A 22,582-nucleotide genomic window follows, 5' to 3' on the forward strand; every position below is an offset into this window, starting at 1 on the left:
TCAAGTATTTTTAGTAATCAAAGTGGCAGCACCAAGTATTTATCAATGGACTATGAATCTTGTCTTAACAAAATATTGAAGATTAAAGACGTTATTCTACACCCAATTTTCACACAAAACTCCTATTAAAGTTAATGAGACTTCTACTTGATGGATGAATGAGAATAGGATATGGCATCTTTATTATTAAATAAGTTTAGATGGCTTTTGGTTTTGCAGTGTATTTATCAATAGGTGACACTCCTGGTATGAAGTCCTGAATGTACTAGCACGTGTACTCAACTCAGACTTACTACCAGAACACCATAAAATAAAGGGATTCCATAGTTAAGGCTGCTTTGAAAGTTTCATTATGGCCTTAGGGTGAACCCATCTAAAAATTAACTGAGTAAGTGATTCGCTGGAAATATTTTATGTAATTTTTTTTTAAGTTTCATAGTTTTCACAAGAGTTCATACAAAATTACCCTTGTACTAATTTTGCTGCTGCATCATTTTTCAGCCCATTTCTTCAGCACAGAATATACTTTAAACACACAAACTGAGTAGTAATGTACCATCTTTGCTATTAACCAAATTCCACAAATGAAGCTGGCAGATAAAGATGCAAGACGAGGATTTATCAGTGCCGCCCAAACTCCCTTCATTTAGCAATTGGTAATTTCTGCTGCTATCTACCTGCCTGCCCTGAAAGAATTAGAGTCAATTGTTTAGAGAAGACAGCAGCAGTTCCTTAAATGGTATGCTAACATTTCCTATAGCTTGGGGGAGCACAGACAGCAGCATTGGACAGGAGAATAAGGAAAAGGTGTGTGGCCTCTTTGAGGGCTAGAAAGCCAGTGATTTGCTGTGGCAACTTCAGCTCAGGTCAGAGTGGGGACACTGAGATCTCTCCCCACCAGATGACCAGAAGAGGGGGGTCTATTTAGGTCCACACTGGGGCAGGAAAAGCCCTCTTTTACCAGGACCAAGTGGAACAGCACTCACCTTCCCACCCCTGGGACTAGTTAAATACTGGGGTCTGTCATGATTTGCTGTGTGAATTATGCTAGTTGGTCCTCTCTCAGTGGGCTGGGAAGGACTTTTTTCCTCAATGCCAGATTGGCCAAAGTGACGTGGGGGCTTTTTTCCTTCCTACAGCAGGTTGGAGGCTCAGTTTGGGTGAACATGAAATGGGGCGGGGGTAGGCTGTGATGTTGCAACTCATTATGTAGGCATGGAGAGGATGTCAAGTGCAGGTACTCCGTAGGGAAGGAACACAACAATCAGATGAAATGGACTGGTAAGGGATTTAGAGGAAGTGTTCTTTAAAGGAGTGGAAACAGGAGGAGATTGGGGCTCCTATGAGTGGTATGGGAGGGAGCCAAACCCCTCCCACCCTCCATAGCCTCCCCTTAGCCCTCATTTAGGGGGGCCTGGCGGGGTCCCAGCAGCAGGTTGGCTGGGGACCAGGATGGGTAAAGGGGCAGGTATATGTAAATGACTGTGGCATACCTGCATTGCACACTTTTATCTGCCAGGTAGTCCCAGACATTTAGGAATAAAGCTGCAGACTAATTAAAGCACATCCAGCGTCTCCTGGCCTTCTTCCTGCATAGCCGGACAAAGAGTAAGAGCTGACCTATAGGCAATCAAGCTCTTCTACCTCAAAAAGAGTGACATTTCAGCCAGGAGCAGGGGAAAATTGTCCTCACATCATCAAACAGTGCAAGTAAAGTTTAGTTTTCTAATAATCACACTTTATCTGAAACTTAAACTATGTTTTTTTGATAAGCACTTGCATCATCATCTTTCTTGTTGTAAATACCATAATGGTTGCTTTCCATACACTGAATGTTAGTACCCAACACCTAGACATTCTAAAGGAATAGTTACGCTTTCTTTTCATGAAGATGTGCCTACCTGTTATACAGAAGAATATCTGGCTTCCAAATCTGACCATCAGGAAAACGAACATTCTTCACTCCGGGGTAGTCCGACATGTTCCATTGTAAATAGTAATCTGTCCAATACTGACACAAAGAAATGTGTTAGTGTCACTTTTTTCCACTCACTGCCTCTCTCTAGGGATTATCTAGCCCCAACCAAACAAGTTTATTTTTATTTTAAAAGTATTATTTAGCTTCAGACAATGAAATGTTTAGAAAGAATGACTTTAGCCACCTTGAAAATAACATGCAAAGCACAAAAATCCCATTTTTAGTTTAGCTGTAGTGATTGCATGCAACAGCCTACAAAAGCAGGTTCAATATGCTTGTATTCTATTGTTCGTGCTGTCTTGAGCACAAAATTAGAATAGAACAGATTTTTTTTAATACTAATACTAATTCCAATTACATTTCTCTTCTGAGACATAACTTGGATAGTTCCTTTTGTTAAAAATGACTGGATTATGTAACCATTCAGAGGCACTTTGGGTATAGCAGCCAAGAGTCTCTTCTGATAAGGGTTACACTACTGAATTTCCAGCCTCTAAATGAAACAATGCAAATATACTACAGAAAAGAATGTCTGCTATGAAAGAGTTTCAGTCCATGTTTTCCACACTCAAAAAAGAATGTTAATTGCTGTGGTTTTGAAAACTATGGGCCCTATCCTGAGACGTGCTGAACACAACTCCCATAGATAGCTGCTCAGCCCAGTGCAAGCAACAATGGTCAAGACCAGGCTTTTAGTTCAGGGTTAGTTAATCCTGTGTTGTTAGAAGGTCTGGATCTGTCACTCTTTAAGCAATGAATGTAAAATGCATTAATGTTAGGGATCTCATCTCCCATCATCAACTGTATCACACTTTGACTGCAATAATTTTTGTGACCTTTTTCAGGAAATGAGTCAAAATTGGATAAAATAACTGGCCAGAAACGTCACACAAATCTTTCCATAGGTTTGCAAAAGTTCAATTCACTTGGTTTTTAAAAATTGTGTGTGCACGGCTGCTGTCCTGGTTTTGTGCCACGAGCAAGGTTGTTCTCACTATATTTGGCCGAGACACATCACATGGAAACATCCAGACCAAAATTCAGAAAAATTCCAATAAATAGGTCAGGGTTTCAAGACCCACTACTGCTCTCCGTAAACAAGACAGTCCCTTTGACCCCTAAGCTGCAAGCAGCTCGCTCACAATTTGTGGTAATCAGCAGACATGACATTTGGGGGCGGGAGGGGAGTAAACAGCTTAAAATCAGATTTAAACTGTGCTTTTCCATAAACGTGCGTCTTAATATTGAAACCGCGCTCCGTTACGTCCTGCGCAGCATGAATAAGTGTGGCAGACTCAAACCCACGATGTGTTTGGCTCATGTTTGACTGTTATTCTAAGAATAGCTGTGCACCAACTGGTCAACAACTTTGAGAGGGAAAAGACCACCTCAGTCTTGAACTGCATGGCAATAACAGCTCTTGGGAATACTACAATTTCTATTTTTTACATACATCAAATTTTGAGACTACATCTGTGATACCGACATGCTTATCCAACAAAAGGATGGGCCACATTATCGCCTGCACTGTAGCCACGCTGCACCACACTGCCAGCACAAAGAAGCCCTAAAGCTGGCCTAGCCAGCCACCAGCGGATCACCCCAATGTAGGGGAATCTTCCAGTGGCACAACTGGCACAGCAGTTCCTAATAGCTCCTTCTAGACAGCACAGAAAACGAGGGACATGACCAGCGGCTTTCCTGTTATCTAGCATTTCTTAGTTGCTGTAACAGTCCCTTTGGAAAAATCCTCTTTGCAGCCATTGTAATTTAGAGAGGTCCTTGGGCTCCTCTAATTTACAGTGGGAGACTAGTCTGGCACACTGACAACCTAAATTTGGGGGGAGCAGAAAGGTGGCTTCAAGCTGGGCTGTATGCTTCTCAGCTGTAGACAAGAATCTAAAATGCGGATCTGGCTCTTTCCTTGGTTTTTAAATGAGTATGTTCACTATCAAGCCTTTCTAGCATTTCCTGTGTAATGACCTCTCATACACCTAGCTCATCATGATAAACCCAAAAAGGTACTGACTTCTCTTCTGCCCACTCTTGTACAATTGTCTCCTTCAGCTTCTGCAAAGCTATATTTGAAAGGGGTTCAGGCTTTAGTCTGTCATATGCTTTTGTGGCCAGAATTATGACATGTGTCACAGTAACCTCAAAGTCTTCATCAATATTATTCAGTACAGAAGACCTTTTAGGCTTAGTAGGTCCTTGTAGCCCTAAGTCACCTAAGCACGTGCTTAGAGTTATTGCTGAATTGGTGCCTCAACAGAAGTTATTTTCCTGGTTACCATTTAATATCAAAGACTATCATTACAAGAAGGCAGCAATGGCTTAGGGGTGGCCTGTTCCCAATAGCACTGCTGCCAAGCCACATGAAATTGCATACTCAGAGCTTTACAGGTTGATTAAATCAAAGTAAGGCATGCAAACAGCTTTTGAAGTGTTTTATTTTCTTGACACTGAGCTTGCACTTCACCCCATATCAACTGGCATTTTTGTCAGGAAGCAGAGGCAGTACACATGTACGCAGTGGGAAGGGGTGATTATAGTACGATACATGCGCATACCATGAATCTTTGAAGTGCATCTTTCCCTTGTGGCACTTCCATCTCACAAAGAGCTTCTACATTTTTTTGGTAAGGTTTAACATTGTGTTCACTGAACATGCGGACAATTTCCTTTTTAGCTCATATTGGCAATTTGCTTTAACTTGATTTGATTTCTCTCATAGTTTCTGTGACATTTTACATACCTTTCATTATGCATCCCCCGTTCCCCTGCATTAACTTCCACCCAAACTAGCCATCAGATATCTCCATATAATACTTCAGTACTTGCAGGGCTGCTCCAAAGCCAAATGGCAGGCTTTTAAACATAGACTTTCTAAACAGGACATTAAATGCACACAATATGGAATTTTAATCATCCAATGGCACTTGCCAAAAACCTTTGACAGGCATTTAGAACAGGAAAATTTTTACCTTGGGCATTCTGGAAACATTATCTATCATTCTCATGGGGTCACATCCAATTGCTTTGTTTAAATCTTTAGGGGATAGACAAATTCTACTTGGGTTTACCTCCCTCATCATTCTGCTGCCCCAATCAGACTCCTGTTACTCACGTTCAAGCTTTATTTTATTTTTTTAAACATTTTGGCTTAACAAACTTGTGTTGTTAGAGTAGCACTGTTTCAAAGTGATTAGTTTTGCTGCATGCTGTACATGTGACACCACGTACTGGACACGTTTGACTTTTCTATAGTCATCGCTATAGAGTTTGCTGAAATATGTGCTTTTCACCCTTTGGCTAATTTGTTTACAATACTGTCAGCCTGACCAATGATCCAAGCAGTATGTTGTTTGCTCCTTTAGCTCTACAGATGTCAGTTGCTTGATGTAGACTTAAACCAGGATATCTAAGTACCTTTGGGGCCTGCCCCCCGGCCTGCTTATTCCACTAACAATTCTTTTTAATCAAACAGTCTGAATTGCTCAAGTTCCACATTTTCTATAAGCTAAACAATTATTTCCTGTCTTCCAATTTCTGCTAAAGCATCTTACCTATGCCAGTTTTTATAATAACTGCATTATGCCTGAAACCTTTTTGTCATTTTTAACTTGCCAACTTCCGGATCCTTGTGAAAATAAATATATTTTTTTGGTCCCTCCCCTTCTTGCAGTGTGTAGCAATGTTGAGTCTATTCCTGCATCTGGATTTTTGATTGAGTCTACTAGCATGGACAAATATTTTACATGTGTAAGCAGAGTATGAATGAGCTCTCCCCTGACATCTAGTGGTGAGCTGTCAAAAAGGACTTCAGGAGCTGATCGTATTTGTATGGACACACCCACCTTGCCTTGGTGCTCAGCATGATGGGATTTCTTGCCCAAAGGATCATTTGTGGCTGGTGCTGGGTCCCCAGTCTCCTTGTTATTGGGACAGGCGTAATAAAGGTTGTTATCCTTGTTGTGTGAACCGAGGGGAGCAGAACTGTACCTGGCATACGCCAATGGAGGGACTCATCATCAACTGAACGGCACTCACTAGGCAGGGGACATGGGTTCCAAAGCCCAATCAGTTGAGAAAAGGTGTCGCTAGGTATTTGTACCTGGTGGTATGGGCCCTCTGTAAGGGACCTAGACACCACTTGACCCTTCTTCTCTCCAGGTATAATGAAAGAGCTAATTGAGAGTCTTATTACACCCTGCAGAGCTGAAATCACTGATATCTAAGTCTAAGCATTAGACCTACTTTAGGATAGTGTCTCTATTGCAACACATTGCCCACTGTGCACCAGCAGTGAGGCTCCCCCACTAACCGCTGAAATCAGTGAGAGCTGTGTTAAGTGGTGGGCCCTGAAGACATCTTGATGAGTCAGCAGCTGGTGGAGAGTTGTGGCAAGCAGCCAGCAGGGCTCAGCCTCTGTGCTTGCAAGAGGGGAAGTAGTGCCTCTTAGAGGCACCCAGGGGATGGTGTATAATTGTCCCCGGTCACTGGGTGGGGGCTTGAGCCAGTTTTGTATTGTATTGTTGAAAAGGAGCCCCTAGCTACTGAACCCGGCCCTTGTGGCTGCCACATTCCTTTCAAAACAATGTGTACTTGCTGGCTTCAGGGAATTAATTTTAAGCTGTTTTGATAGGAAGTACTATCCATTCTGTATTTCATTTTGATCAGAGGTTCCCAGACTATGGTACACAGAGCACTTGGTGGCTGTCCAGGCAACTGGCTGGTTACATGGTGCTGGCTCTCCTTCTCATTGCCAGCTACTAAATTGCATTAAATGATAGTTAGACGTTAAATATTTTCCTATTACTACTTTCCAAGTAAGCAATTTCTGTAGTTGCCATATGGACATGATGTGATGGTGAATGGGCAGGAGATGGTCCATGAAAGAAAATCTATTCATTAAAATGTGGTCCACACTAGGAAGAGAGTTTGGAAACCTCTTACTTTGTCTAACTGGGTCAAATCTTCACAATAACATGTGCTCTTTTGTGAGCATTCGCCTTAAGCATGTGCACTATGGCATTTGCACTCCCAAATTGTGCACACTTTTTAAAATTTGAAGCTAGATTCTCCGAGATATACATGGTGCACCTGAAAATAGGGAGCAGCTCTGGGACCAGCTGAAGTCCCTCCTGGGTCCTGCTGTAACCTAGATGATATTCAGGGTTACTCTTGACTATCTCCATGTAGGAAGGGGATATCCCTTAAGGTAAAGCAGGAGCAAGAGTTTAATGTGCAAACATCAGCTTTATATTTTTTAACCTCAAGAGATAAACTTAGCATTTAGGCACTTGGATGATGGACAGATAAACACATATCAGATACTGCTGGTATCAGTAATTATAATCAGAAATATAAGCACCGTTTATTGTCGAATCACACAAATGCAGTGAAAGTCATTCTTCTTAATCCACACAAGATAACATAATAGAAAGATGGCCACTGAATTCAATGGGTTTTGAATCAGGCCGATCTATGAATTGTATTGGTATTTGTTACCAGACTAGCCATACAAAATCACTTACAACATTGATTCTTTTACTGTTCATATAAACTTAGTCTACACACTGGCCACAAGCAGCAGTTACAGTATTGATAGTAAACAGCTGATCTGGGAACTAGTGTCTTCCCTGCACCATATAGAATACAAGAACAAATAAATGAAAAGAAACTTTATGTGACAGTGTATAGGAATTCCCTTAGGAAAAAAAAACAAAAAAATAAGGAAACAGGAAGAAGAGAAACATAAAAGACAAAATAAGTAAATTATAGTCTTTGGAAAATGAACTGTTGTTTTTTATCCTGTGTTTAGAAATCACAGTGACTGATGTCACTGTAACTCAGAGCGGGAAACAGATTATATTTGACAATTTTGATCTTATTGTAAAACTACTGTGTAAATAGTATGAGCTGACTGCTTCCTCCACATCAGCCTCTCTTTGTGAACAGATGTAACAATCACACTATCCTCAGTAGCTTTCCAAAATTGTCTTTCATTTGTATCCTAAGATCTGCCAGAATGAGAGAGGCACTCTATAAAAGTTATAGTAAAAGGAAAAAGATGGACTCTCAGAGAAAGAATTAAACTGAATGAGTTTATCATTTTGAGTAAAGCAAGAGAGATCAAATTTCTGCCGACACAACAGAGTTGTTTTGAACAATAAAACTGTTCTGTAAACTACCACTTGAGTTCCAGGTTCTCTGTTACAAGCAGCAGTTAAAGGGAAGGAAAGTTCCTATCCCCTCTACAGAAAGTGGAGGGAGAGCTCCGCATCTCCTCCCCCAACCCAGTCTCAGGAAGCACTGACAACCTATGGCAGTCTTTCCATCTAGTGGTATGAGGACCCTGCCTCATCAGGCAGGAGAGCAAGAAACAATAATCCTGAGGGTTCTCTTCCACTGGAGGTACTGCCCAGGGAGGTGAGCATCCTGTTCTGCATGTGTGAGCAGAAGCAAAGCACTCTATCTGTGCTCATAGCCTCCCCTGCTAAAAACCAGACACTGCAATCTCCCTCTCCTATCTGACCTTCTTTTGCCCAAATAAGGACAGAGCAAACAGTTATAGTACATTGTGAGTGGAGGTGGTTCCCACAAGCTTTGTGGTAGAAGCAGAAAGGAATTATGTGTTGTTGTTTCCATATAAAATTGTAAATGTCAGAGATGTGATGTAAACCCAAAGGAAAGTGCCAAAGCATGTGAATAATTCTCCTTGCTTTCATTCATCCTCCTACTTTTGCTCTTTCAATGTCAGCCCGGGCCCATTAAACTGCAATGGCTCCAACTTGGAATGAGTCAGTCCAAAGCCTACATTAATGCCAAGCTTGTGGGAAAATATTACAAGTCAAATCAAAGTAAATATGAATGGGCATTAGTGAAATTAAAGAAGGGAAAAAAAGCCCCTCGCAAGGTTATGCCTTTTAAAATTCCAATTAAATCTTCCAATTGTCAAAACATAAGTGAAACCCATTTGCCATCTGTTCCCATAATGTCAAGAATTAAATTGTATAGGGCCAGATTTTTGGATGGTGTAAATTAGCATAGCTTCACTACGATCATGTAACATCCACCAATTTACATCAGTAGAGAATTTGGTATTCAATGGTAACTGCAGGGTAAGGGTTCTGTGTCAAGAATTTGCAGCATAGTTAAAGGTAGGGCTAAATTTTGGAAAATGTGCACCCTGCCATACATTCACAAAACAAATAGGAGCACAAGGAAAATGCATGAATGTGCCCATAATTGAACATTACGCAACTGGAGACAGTGTGTGCCATTACCCATGCTCTGCATGCAACTAAGTCTCGGAATTATGGACATTTAACCCAAATAATTCCTTTCTTTTCACAGTTACTTTTGACACAGTACTATGTATAAATAATTTATTTTAGGTATCACTTGCAATCATAGGCATTTGATTAAAATCCTCTTGCAGTTTCTAAAAAGAGACAGACAGTAAATGTAGCAAACATGGAAAGACTGATATCCTTAGGAGAATGGCAACAGACCACAGGAATAAATAACTCCTTTGGGATAAGCCCATCCTCCATAAGAAGAAACGTCTAGAGAGTCTCAGAATACTCACTATATCGACAAGGTTGGCAAAATATTTATGTAAATGTGTGAAATTGTATTTCATGTGCTCTTTCACTATTAAATATGATTTAAGAAAAGATGCCAGATTTGTTGCAGTGGGTGCATTTTCTACAATACTGTAAGTATCACTACCTGGGACCCCTTAGGACTGCAATATCTTGCAGTAATCCAGTGTTTAGAGTGACTGAAACAAATGCAATGTATTGAGTTTATAAATCCTTCAGATATGGTACAACAATACAACTCATACAATTTTATAAGTATCTATGAGACGATGTGAAGTCCTTCTCCTGACAGTCTAAAACCTTAAACCCAGAATCCTCTATTCTACAGGATGTGTCACCTCAAAGCTGTCCTGTATGTCTCAGAACAAACAACAACTTGCAAGCGACATGAATGTGGGTTTTATATTTGTGGAACATGAAAAGCACATTTAAAGCTGCATTTGAAGAGATATTTTATGTTTCACAACTTACCATTTGTAACCAAATGTTGGTTGTTAAAACTTGATTCTTTTCATCCTGGGGAGAAGAGAAAAAAAAATGAACAACTCAACATTTGTTCAAGGAAAGGACTGTGGTAACATTGTTCGAGAAGTTTTAGTGAAATCAAATAGTCAGGCAGTTATGTTAATGTATCTTTCAATAAAAGTGATCCTGAGTAGTATGTCCTGCTAGGCTATGTGAAACCAGTTATGACTCTCTGTACCCCACTGTAACAGTTTTTAAGTGTTTCTTTTTAAGCTACTACAGCCCTCTACTGCTGGCATCTCCGAAGTGTTTCTTCTTGGTTTGTCCCTGAGCAAAGGCAGAACAAACTGCATTAGAGGTTGCCCATTTCAACTTCGCTTACAAGCTGCTCATCTACTAGTTAACCTAACACATCGGAAATGGAGTTACACCAGCATGCACAAATTATAGAAACAATATGAACAAAAAAAACTGGATAATTGCAAATAGGTATTTATGCAAGGTTAGGGCCTGTTTCTGCTACTCTTACCCATGCTAAGTAGTATCTTACTGTACAGAGTCCTGTTGATTTCAATGTATCATGGTTTTACCAAAACCCTGTGTATGGGGAAGTGCATTGCTACAATGCCCAAGAGCATCCTGGAAACCAGACGGACTCAAAAAAATCTCAGTTTGTCGCAGAGGTCTACACGAACACACTCCAGGTGGATGTACTTTGCACCAGTCCTATCGCTGAAGCAGCATAGGTCCTCAATATACTGGCACAGAAAAGTTCCCTCACGTACTACGGGGTGGAGCTGTTGCTTGGCTGGCCACCCACCAGTTTGGGATGGGGAGTAGCAGCTCTGCATAGCCCCTAACTTACCTAAATGGGCACACACAACATAACAGGTCAAGAAAAAGGTATTACTCAATGCAAGTACGGGTGGCAGAACTAATGCCTTAACTTTATCTAAAAAGATAATTTCCTCAGTTCTCAGAGATGGATAAATATTTGTAACCTCAATACCCTGCACCTATCAGCAATTACTCAGCCCTCAACCATACCTTCCTCAGGGTATTTCTGCCTCAGTGGGATTCTATCCAGGTAATGGGATACACTGAGCTCCAATTACCATCACTAGAATTTGTTTTCTAAGCTGAATGTAAAACACCCAGCCTTTTCTGTCTTAAATCAAACTGAAGCTCCCTCTCCGTAAGTTTTACCTCCACCCCCACCCTTGAACTCTACCAAACAAAGTACACGGGAATTCACTCTTTGGAAATTCCACAGCATATCCCAGAGTCACTTGTACAGTGTGAAAGGGCTCTCAAACCAGATGATACATCTACAACCTCTACAATTTTAAAGCAAAAGTAATCTATGTTTTATTCTTCACCAAATAATAAATGTCCAAAGACAACCGTATTCAAATTTTTACATACAAGAGTCTTCTTAAACTGAAAATGTATATATGCAATTTAATCTGTAATCCATTGGTTTGCAGACTTTTGAATGAATGGAAGGACTGAAAGACCTTTAACTGTAGCAGTATCAGGGCAGTGCATTAATAGTTATACAGCATGTAAAACTAGCTATAGCTGCCAGAGAAGATGACATTTTAATAGCAAATGGAGACACGTAAAGAGGAACATCAGTAAAGGTGTGTCATAAATACAAAGGGAAGGGCAAACCCCTTTAAAATCCCTCCTGGCCAGAGGAAATCTCCTCTCACCTGTAAAGGGTTAAGAAGCTAAAGGTAACCTCGCTGGCACCTGAACAAAATGACCAATGAGGAGACAAGATACTTTCAAAAGCTGGGAGGAGGGAGAGAAACAAAGGGTCTGTGGGTCTGTCTATATTCTGTCTTTGCTGGGGATAGACCAGGAATGAAGCCTTAGAACTTTTAGTAAGTAATCTAGCTAGGTACATGTTAGATTATGATTTCTTTAAATGGCTGAGAAAAGAATTGTGCTGAATAGAATAACTATTTCTGTCTGTGTATCTTTTTTGTAACTTAACGTTTTTGCCTAGAGGGGTTCTCTATGTTTTGAATCTAATTACCCTGTAAGGTATTTACCATCCTGATTTTACAGGGGGGATTTTTTTTTATTTCTATTTACTTCTATTTCTATTAAAAGTCTTTTTGTAAGAAAATTGAATGCTTTTTCATTGTTCTCAGATCCAAGGGTTTGGGTCTGTGGTCACCTATGCAAATTGGTGAGGCTTTTTATCCAACATTTCCCTGGAAAGGGGGGGTGCAAGTGTTGGGAGGATTGTTCATCGTTCTTAAGATCCAAGGGTCTGGGTCTGTAGTCACCTAGGCAAATTGGTGAGGCTTTTTACCAAACCTTGTCCAGGAAGTGGGGTGCAAGGTTTTGGGAAGTATTTTGGGGGGAAAGACGTGTCCAAACAGCTCTTCCCCAGTAACCAGTATTTGTTTGGTGGTGGTAGCGGCCAATCCAAGGACAAAGGGTGGAATATTTTGTACCTTGGGGAAGTTTTGACCTAAGCTGGTAAAGATAAGCTTAGGAGGTTTTTCATGCAGGTCCCCACATCTGTACCCTAGAGTTCAGAGTGGGGGAGGAACCTTGACAAGCTGTGAAACTGTTAACTGAATCACACGGGATCCCAAGAACTGAATGTACAACATAAAAGCAAATGAAAGAATTCAGATAAAAATACCCCCTAATTAGTATTCTGCCTGGCTCCATTCTCCCCCTAGATGAGTGTACCTAGCCCCCATAAAAGTCAATAGGACTTGTGCCCACAGCCAGTGGCAGAATTTAAAGCTTTCTCTTTATATTCTGTCTCGTTCATTCAGTGAATCCTGCCTTTCATCCAAGACTCCCTCCAACAGGCAAACATTTATGTCATTTATGAGTCTTTGGGGCGGGGGGAGGAAATTGTCTCATCTACCCTTCAATACTAGAAGTACAGTACTTGCTGCAGGCTAAAGTTATGTCTTATGAGAGTAAAACCACTATTATAGTTGCCAAAAATATAGCCGATGGTTGAGTAAAGATGTTGCTTTTTCTGTAGAGATTCACAACAGTCCTTGATTGATATTAACAGCTATTACTCTGTAACATTTGTGTGATGCATCACTCAAGCACCTATCCGTGTTATCGGAGAGTTTGCCAGTCTCAGTAGCATAACACGGCTAGCTTCCAGTGGACATTAACTCATTAATTAATGAAGAAATGATGTCCACTGGATCATTCACAATATTGCAGTCAAAAAGTTTAAATACTTTTCTATTCACTGGTGTTATCCACCTTTTGGGTGAGGTGTAAAATCAAGATTCTGACAACTTGTGATCAGTATCATCTCCAGCAGCCTGTGTCTGATTCCACACCCGTGGCTCGCAGTTCTGAGCAATATTGCTCCTCCTCATATCAGACGAGAGGTTGCCACTAGCAAGTTACTGAGGAAAGTATGCGCCAACTCAAGTCTGCCGAGGCACAATGACCTTTTTAAACCACCAGCTGTACGTTTTCCATCAAGTCGTCCATTATGATTTCATCCGCCACGCCAGGATGTTAGGACGGAAACACTCTGGCGAGAGGAATGGATATCTGTTATAATCCCCAACCAGTCCCTTGTTGCCAACCCTACAATTTGCCCAACTGGTTTTGACCTGTCCCGTTGCCAATGGTCCCTGTTGAACAGGTTCCGGACCGGGCAAGGGTTTCTGTGCAGCCAACCAGTATTGCTGGGGCCTTCGTGACAGCACTTTGTGCAGCTGTGCAGCCCTTCGTGACAGCCCTTTGTGCAGCAACACAGATGATGACGCGCATTGTCGATGAATGCTTGCTGACTAGGTTCAGCGGTGGCCTAGAAGAACTGCATCATGCCACTGAAGATGCCATCGCTTGGCTAGACAGCTATGCACACGCTAAATAAATTAAAGATCTCATAGCACTTTTCTCAAGGCTATGCGTTTTAAACACAGGTGGGCAGACAAATTCCAATTACACCTTGTCTAGTCTGTGACAGCCATGCAAAAGCATATGCAGGACACTACCAGCGTGTGAATTCGAATTGGGAGCATTTTACATGCACTTTCCTCTGTGTAAATGCTGCACAAGGTGCAAGGCAGTAGAGAAGCAGGTAGCTGGTTGAAATCTTGTTGCAGAACTGTTAGCCTAGTGAATGTGCACCACTAAGCAATACACTGACCGCCTATTGTGTATTTTGTTATTTTAAAAGTTCAGAACCTGAAAGAGGGGATTTGAACATAATGGTGCCCGTTTGGATCACAATATTAAAGGTCCCATCAGTGGTTTAATCATAAATCCCCAACTTCCAAGGCATTGTAACTCAGCTGTAAAAACTTCACTGCACGCTGAAGCTTGGTTTATAATATTCCTGTCCTAGAGAAAATTATTTCACACAATTTAGTTAAAATTGGTTTGGCTGATTTTCATCAAAAAGAGGGGGAGACTGGCAGTTCTCCGGTTTCAGAAGCTTTGCATTTTACTCTGCAATCTCTGAACAGCTTCAATTGGCGTGGGAGGGGACATTCTTCAGGGGGTTTTTTTGTGTGTGTCTCATGCTGAACAATGCATTTGAATATGATGGATGAATTCTGAAAAAACAGCTTCTCAGCAAAATACATTTACATTGTTTTCCATCACAGCTGTGCACAACCTCTTAACAAAATGTTTTGACACTAAAATGGATCATGAAATTTTGCTCAAACTCCATCACATTTCAAATTTGTCATCATTTTGCAGTATTTTAGCAGCAACTACTTGGGGGGGAAAAGTGTCGCACGCAGTGAGGCAAACCATTTCTAGAGCTTCTCTTACAAATATTGTTTTTAATATGAAAAGGAAAGAAGGACTTCACATTGCACCTGGAGGTGTCATAAACAACAACACAGAAAACAAGGCCAGGAACAAAATGACTCACTTTGGGGGGGGAGGGGGGAGGGTTACTATGTTAGCTACTTTAGTTAATGCAGGCCTTAACTCACACAAGAACAGGAGTTCTCAAACTGGGAGTCGTGAGGTTATTACATGGGGGGTTGCAAGCTGTCAGCCCCCAGCCCCAAACCCCACTTTGCCTCCAGCATTTATAATAGTGCTAAATATAAAAAAGTGGTTTTAATATATAAGGGGGGGGGGTTGCACTCAGAGGCTTGCTGTGTGAAAGGGGTCACCAATACAAAAGTCTGAGAAACACTGCACAAGAATAATAGTGTGATGAGTGGTGACTATGGAGAAAGTATTGGTCAAATAGCTCAGCTCACTGAAGAGTGTTACTTTATTCATTTAGTGGCAGCCTTTGGCTACCAAACTCATAGCAATAGTAACGATTCAATACTGTACAGGGTAAATTGTTGTCAAGCTAATTATGACAGTAGGCTGGGCCTATGGAAGTAATGAAAGGGAGGTAACTGTGATCAGTGAGGCTGGGGAGGTTATACATTCTCTGTTCCTAAGTGGATGGGGATGGAACTGAAAGCTGGAAATTTCTCTATGTACGCTTCTAACAGTAATAGAACTGCCTTCTCTCCCCCTTCCCTTTGTTGTTGTTGTTCTTAACATTCAACAATCTCTCAGGCTAACTTTCTTTGGGAAACCCAGTATCATACCCTTGCTCTACTCTTCCCAAAACCTCCACCTTCAACAAAACATACTTGGAGAAGATACAGGGAAACGTAACAAACATCCTTATAAGGGGCCTTAACCCAGCCAGCTTTCAAATGGGCACGAGCCCAGCTAGTATTCATGTCTCAGATTTTAAGCACATCAAAGGATGAGCAGTGAACCCACCTGCAATTCTGTGATAAATGCTAACGGGATAACTTTCTCCCTAACGACAGTGTCTGGCAATCCACTTGCCCATGCACTCCAAAACAGAATTAAGGGCTAGATGGTGCTTTTCTCACTTAGTCATGAGTAAGGGGTAGCATGCAGCTGCACTACTGTCAGAGGAGCTGCAGGAGGCACTGTGTCTCACAGACAAAGAACTCCTCTCCGGCTCTCCTATTGGTCTACTAGGAAAGTAAATTACTTCATCCTTCTTCAGGGTTCAGCTTACTCCACTCAGCTCGCTCTTCTGACCAATGCATCAGGTACAGGTGAGAGGGGAGAGAGAGTCACGGCATGGCTCCACCCATTTCCATCTATGGCCCGGGAGAACACTGGCTGCACAGCCCCTACTATAATCCATGTAATCCTAATGCAGCAGCACAGAAGATGAGCGAGAGCCTTCTTCTCCTGCACTGGGTTTATGTAAATCTAGTCATAAAAGTTCCCATCTGTTTTTCTTAGCAATTGCACAAAGTAAATGTGTACACTGTGATGTCAAGTGGTTTGAATAGGGAGCTATTCAGACATTCAGAACATTTTCAGCACTTGCTGGTGGGCTGTTTTGGAATGGTATCACTAACTCTATTAAAACTATCAGAATATGAAGGCTTTATGCAACGTTTAGTGATAACAAAGCTCCAACACAAGCTTGATTCCTCACAATGTATTTCTTACTTACAGAAAACATGCACTAAATATATGAATAAATGTAACTCTTATATAAACCAAACTGTGGCTCCACTAATATCCAAATAGTGACCAGTAATACTACTGAATAATAATTTACTGCTTGATTCTTATTCCCTGCTTGAATATATGGTAGAACAAACCATAATCAAGCAATAATTTACAATTCCGCAAACCATACAATTAAAAACGCTGAATGCTCCCCTGAACTGTGCTGCAGTGCAATTCAAACATTTTATAAAACCAGTAAGCTTTTAAGTTTACTTTAAGAAGTGACGCTATTGAGGCGCAATCACACTTCTTTGGTGCCTTTCCAACCAGTTCTTCTCAATACATTTGTTATCCTTTTTACAATTCCTCCATTAAAAAAAACTTGTGTTAACTCTTTGGACTGTTTCAGTTGTGATGAAAAATGTAACGTTTTGTGAAAACGTAATTTTTCAAAAATCACTGAATGCCTGTTTCAGAAACATATTCTCCCAGACCAAGATTTTCAAAAGTGACTCATGATTTTGGAGTAACTCAGTTCATGGGTCTCTAACTTGACACGCCATTAAGAAGCCTGATTTCCAGAAGCACCTTTAAGGTTGCTCAAGTTGAACACCCAAAAATTGGCACCCAAGATCACTAATCACTTAGAAAAATCTTAGCCCCAGCACTCTTGGATCCCATATTGGAAAGACCAACCATTATAATGCTTATATACAGGGCTAGTAAGTTCGAGTGGACATTGGAACCTTAACTGTGAATTACCTAGGATACTAGTTTTCACTTGCACTCCACACATTATTTTAATGTAAGTAAATGAGTGAAATACTGGCCATGCTGAAGTCAATAGCAAAATTCCCAGTGACTTCAACAAGGCCAGGATTTCAGCCAATGATTTTGAGAAGGAAGCCTGTTCAGTGTTTGCTGGCTGACCACATCAAGCCTCTTAAATGCTAATTTTTCATGTGATTAAAAGTTGCAAGGATGATCCACTAAAAGGTTTCTCCCTTCTTTTAATGACACAGCTTGTTTCCAGACTCCACCAAGAAAGGCCTCCTTGTACTGGATCAATTGCACCGTATGGTAAAGGATTTTTTAAAAAACATTGTAAGCCATACCTCATTATAGAAAAATGCTGAGCTCCCAAGCAGCTAGTCATAATGAGACAAGACTGTTTCAGCCAGTTGCTGGCCACCAACAACACAACTATCAATTTCTTATTCTATACTGTCACTTATTTACAGGTTTTAGCAGGGTAACATTCAAGTAGGTTATTCACTTCATTCTCTCTTATGTCATTGTCTCAGCACTTCCTAATTAAATATTTGAAGCATCTTTTGACCCACTAGGTTAAATAACTGGCACCTAATGACGTTTTTTCCTTCTTTTTTGAAACCCTAACAATGTGCTCTAGTTAATGAATTTACCACTTAATAGAGTGAGGTTTTCCTCCTATGCACTATACCTCAGCAGAGTGAAAGAGACAGAATTAAGGTCTGATCCCTTCAGCCTCCACAGCCTTTACTGTTCATAATTAAGGTTGGAGGGTGATTTAGACCCACCTAAAAATCAATTGCAATTGGCAAAAAGACACTAAAAATCCTCTCTACACTCTGTGCTGCTCCTTGGCTTCTAATTGATAGTTTTGTGACAAGGTCATACCAAGCTATTGTCAAGAGGAAGCTGAGGTTCACTGAAGCTTTCAGGCCATATGAGACATAAGCAGATAAATTTATTTTCGTAGCGATGTGCTGGAGGTGGCTGCTAAAAGCCCCTTGCTGCAGTTCTGCCACAAAACTAAACAGGCTGGGATGATTTCCCTGATCCTGAAAGCAGTACGCAGAGGATGTGTGAAGCTAATTCATCCGTAACATTTCAACTTTTATAGGAGCCCCTCTTAAAATTAGCAAACAAAACCTGTTTGGCGACGAAGAAAGGTCCAGTGGCCAGGGAACTAGCCCAGACCCTGATCTGCCACAGACTTCCTGTGTGACCTTGGGCAAATCAGTGAGGTTCTCTGTGCCTCAATTGCCCATCTGTAAAATGGGGAGAATAGCACTTCCTACCTCATGGGTGTATTGTATGGATAAATCCATTAAAGACGGTCAGATGCTCAGATTGTGCTGTGATGGGGATTATATTGGAGCCATAAATATAACGGTAGTTAATGCTGTGGCAGGACAAACACCATCCATCCAAATGGAAATAAGAGATTAAGGGAAAATACTGTGCATTCCTCTCTACTTTCACATTTTCTGCACTATCAATAATGAACTCCAGCACCTCCATCTCCAACAGATATTCAAAAGAAATATGTACCCCATCTTCATCAAACTTGCATTCTAACACGAAACCTAACAGTGACCTCGTATACTTTTATAACAGCACATTCCGTGCAGTTAGGAAATTAACACTGCTGAGGTAGCTGTTAAGGTTTTGCATTAGAGTCAAAGTTTAATGAAGTGAGGGTATGCTTACTTTTTGTTATCTGGAGGTGAGCACCTTATGTAGTGTATAACTGATAGCACTGCAGGCAATATGAAAATGGAAAGGAATGCAGTGGATAAGATTTGTTAGAAGAGGAGAGATGTGAATTTCTGGTTTCCCCTTTCCCAGCCCAGGGAACTTTTCCCTAGGCTACAGTGTGGTGGGCGGATGAGTGAGTGGACTGGATAGGGTTGGTCTCTTCCCTCCCCCGGGAAGAAACTTTTTTACTCCTGTTAGAAGTCTACATGGAGCTGAGTGCTAGAAATTTCTCTATCACTTAGAGATAGGGAATGTTTAACCTCACACACACACACACACCCCAACAACTACCACCTCCCCCTTCATTAATTAAACAGACCCTACCAAAGTCTTTGTTTTAATGAAAGTTATTTCTAATCCGATTGACAACTGCTAAAGTACAGGACATAGCCAACTAACATGGTTAGATAGAGGGGTCATTGAATGTTGGTTATACATACAAACCAAAAAATAAACAATAAATAAATAGAATCAGAGAATCATAGAAGATTAGGGTTGGAAGAGACCTCAGGAGGTCATCTCGTCCAACCCCTTGCTCAAAGCAGGACCAACACCAACTAAATCATCCCAGCCAGGGCTTTGTCAAGCTCAGCCTTAAAAACCTCTAAAGGTTGGAGATTCCACCATCTCCCTAGGTAATCCATTCCAGTGCTTCACCACCCTCCTAATGAAATAGTGTTTTCTAATATCCAACCTAGACCTCCTCCACTGCAACTTGAAGCCATTGCTTCTTGTTCTGCCATCTGCCACCACTGAGAACAGCCTAGCTCCATCCTCTTTGGAACCCCGCTTCAGGTAGTTGAAGGCTATCAAATTCCCCCCTGACTCTTCTCTTCTGAAGACTAAACAAGCCCAGTTCCCTCAGCCTCTCCTCATAAGTCATGTGCCCCAGCCCACAGATCATTTTCGTTGCCCTCAACTGGACTCTCTCCAATTTGTCCACATCCTTTCTGTAGTGGGGGCCCCAAAAACTGAACACAATACTCCAGATGCGGCCTCACCAGTGCCAAATAGAGGGGAATAATCATTTCCCTTGATCTGCTGGCAATGCTCCTACTAATGCAGCCTAATATGCCGTTAGCCTTCTTGGCAATTCATATCCAACTTCTCATCCACTGTAATCCCCAGGTCCTTTTCTGCAGAACTGCTGCTTAGCCAGTCGGTCCCCAGCCTGTAGTGGTGCATGGGATTCGTCTGTCCTAAGTGCAGGACTCTGCACTTGTCCTTGTTGAGCCTCATCAGATTTCTTTTGGCCCAATCCTCCAATTTGTCTAAGTCACTCTGGACCCTATCCCTACCCTCCAGCATATCTACCTAAAACACTAATCAACTAATGTGTTGTCAACAGTCAATCTGGGGGTTCGGTTCGGAGAACATATTTACCATTATGTCTAAAATCTTCTGTAGACAAACCCTACCAATGTAATTAATATACTAGGAAACAGTGCATGAGGAGGAATGGTATGGACAAAGGACAGGTCCCAGAGTACTTTAGATTTCTTGCAAAAGGGGTACAAATAAATATGAGACAATCTAGTGAAAAAACTGTGAAAAGGGGTGATTTTTAAACTATTATTCTTTCTGTATCGATTCATTTCTCATCAAATCACCAAGAAAAATTCAAATCATACTCAAAGTTTAGATTCTATATTCTGGGTTTTGTAATTCCAATAAGATATTTTTGCATAACATAGGTTTAAACTGCTGCAAATCCTACCTCGACGCCTCAACATGGTGCAGCAGTGACCCTGGCTGTTCGACAGCAATGATAGCAGAGTGCGTTCTCCGGCAGGTCTAACCATGCTATCAAGGTGTCAGACTGTCAGCCCAGCAAGGGGGTTGCTTCCTCTGTGAGGGGCGTATAATCCCTCTTTCTGAGGCTGTAAGCTAGCTAAGTTGAGGAGGTAAATGCGCCACTGACAGCCCAGCCAGTGGACGGCTGAAAACAATGGATAAAACAATATGGAAAACCAAGTCTCAGTTCTCTGCACGTTCCTCGATCCCCACTCCAGAGGCAGTGAGGCATTCAAATGACGAGAGGCTGCAAAGAATCTCAGGTGCCAGGTTGCCAAAAGGAAACCGGACAAGTCTCTCAGTGTGCACTTATAACTGCAGAACACTGATGAGGGAGGAATCAATAAACCATCTCATGGAGGAAAAGGCAAAAACAGCCTGCGATGTGCTGGGTGTTTGCAAAACACGACAAAAGGAGATGGAGGTCAGCTGGAGGGATGGAAGCACGGTCATTCTAGGAAAAGGAGAAGGCACAAGTACAGTTGGAGGAGTCGAATGCATCATAAACAAGGAATGGTCTTTGAAAATTGTCTCATGCCATTTGAAGTAATTGCATATCGGGGTGCTTTACCTCTGATTGAACCGAAATAGTACTCTCAAAATCATCCAGATCTATGCTCCCACAAGTGCATGCGAAGATGATGATGTGGAAGGATTCTGTCAGGAACTGGAGGAAACCCCCACTCAGAGTTCCACATATGCGATTGTGATGGGAGATTTTAATGCCAAGGTTGGAAGAGGGAGAGAGGGCAAAAAGTTCATAGGAAGGTATGGTATCACAGAACGAAACGCGCGAGGAGAACGACTAGCTATATTGGCAGAGATGAGGAGAGTGTTCATTGGTAACGTCTGGTTCCAAAAGAAGGCCAACAGAAGATGGACCTGGATCGCACCAAACTCAAAGACAAAAATGAAATCTATTACTTTCTGATCAATAGACGACGCATCGTGCAGGATATTTCAGTAGTGCCATCATTCAGTATCGGTAGCGATCATCATCTACTGAGAGCCAAATTCACGTTCATTGTGAAGGTGGAGAAAAAGGAGCTGTGTATGGCAAACAGAAGGCACCAACCGGTAGCTTTCGATGAGGCAGTCCTGAAGGAAAACATTTCTAGGGAAAATTCGAGCCTCCTGGAAGACTGCGACAACGATTATGAGAACTTCAGTAAGAGACTGAAACGGTGTATGAAATCAGCTGAGCGTGAAAGACCAAGAAGAGCTAGCAGAAGAATCTCTGAGAATACAAAGACTTTATTGGAGAAGAGGAAGGAAATTAAAAGAAATGGCAGTGACAGGCTTGAGTACTCCCTTCTCTGCAAGCTCATACAAATAAAGTTGAAGGAAGACTTCGAGAAATTTGGAACTGAAAAGCTCCTAAAGGCTGCTGAAGGTCATAAAAGTCTCCAAAAATGCAAACGGGAACTGGCGTTGTACTGGTCATCATTATCGGCTTTGAAGAACAGGGAAGGAGACTCAGTAACCGATCGAACAGAGGTGGAGGCGATCAGCTGTTTGCATCCCGTATAGACGTCCCAATGCCATCACTTCAACAAACCAATGAACACATACTCCTGGTTCTCATTAGCAAAGTCCGTCACGCAGTCCATCAAATGAAAGAGAGGAAGGCTCCAGGCAAGGACGGTCTGACAGCAGAAGTGATTAAGGCGGGAGGGCAGGAACTTTGGAAAGCATTCACCCAAAGATTCAGCCGCTACCTGGAAATCCAGAA

General features: G+C 41.6%; 1 protein-coding gene across 1 annotated transcript in view; it reads right to left on the reverse strand.

The window, feature by feature from the left end:
• Window positions 1-22,582, reverse strand: part of CHRFAM7A (CHRNA7 (exons 5-10) and FAM7A (exons A-E) fusion) — a 97,473-nt gene that overhangs the window by 36,116 nt on the left and 38,775 nt on the right. The window contains exons 3-4 of the mRNA XM_007056391.4: window positions 10,060-10,104; window positions 1,902-2,011 (exon numbers count right to left, since the gene is read on the reverse strand). Of these exons, the coding sequence (XP_007056453.2) occupies window positions 1,902-2,011; window positions 10,060-10,104 (155 nt within the window). The remainder of the gene's footprint in view (window positions 1-1,901; window positions 2,012-10,059; window positions 10,105-22,582) is intronic.

Source organism: Chelonia mydas, chromosome 10 (genome assembly GCF_015237465.2).
Source record: "Chelonia mydas isolate rCheMyd1 chromosome 10, rCheMyd1.pri.v2, whole genome shotgun sequence".
NCBI classification, from domain to species: Eukaryota; Metazoa; Chordata; order Testudines; family Cheloniidae; genus Chelonia; species Chelonia mydas.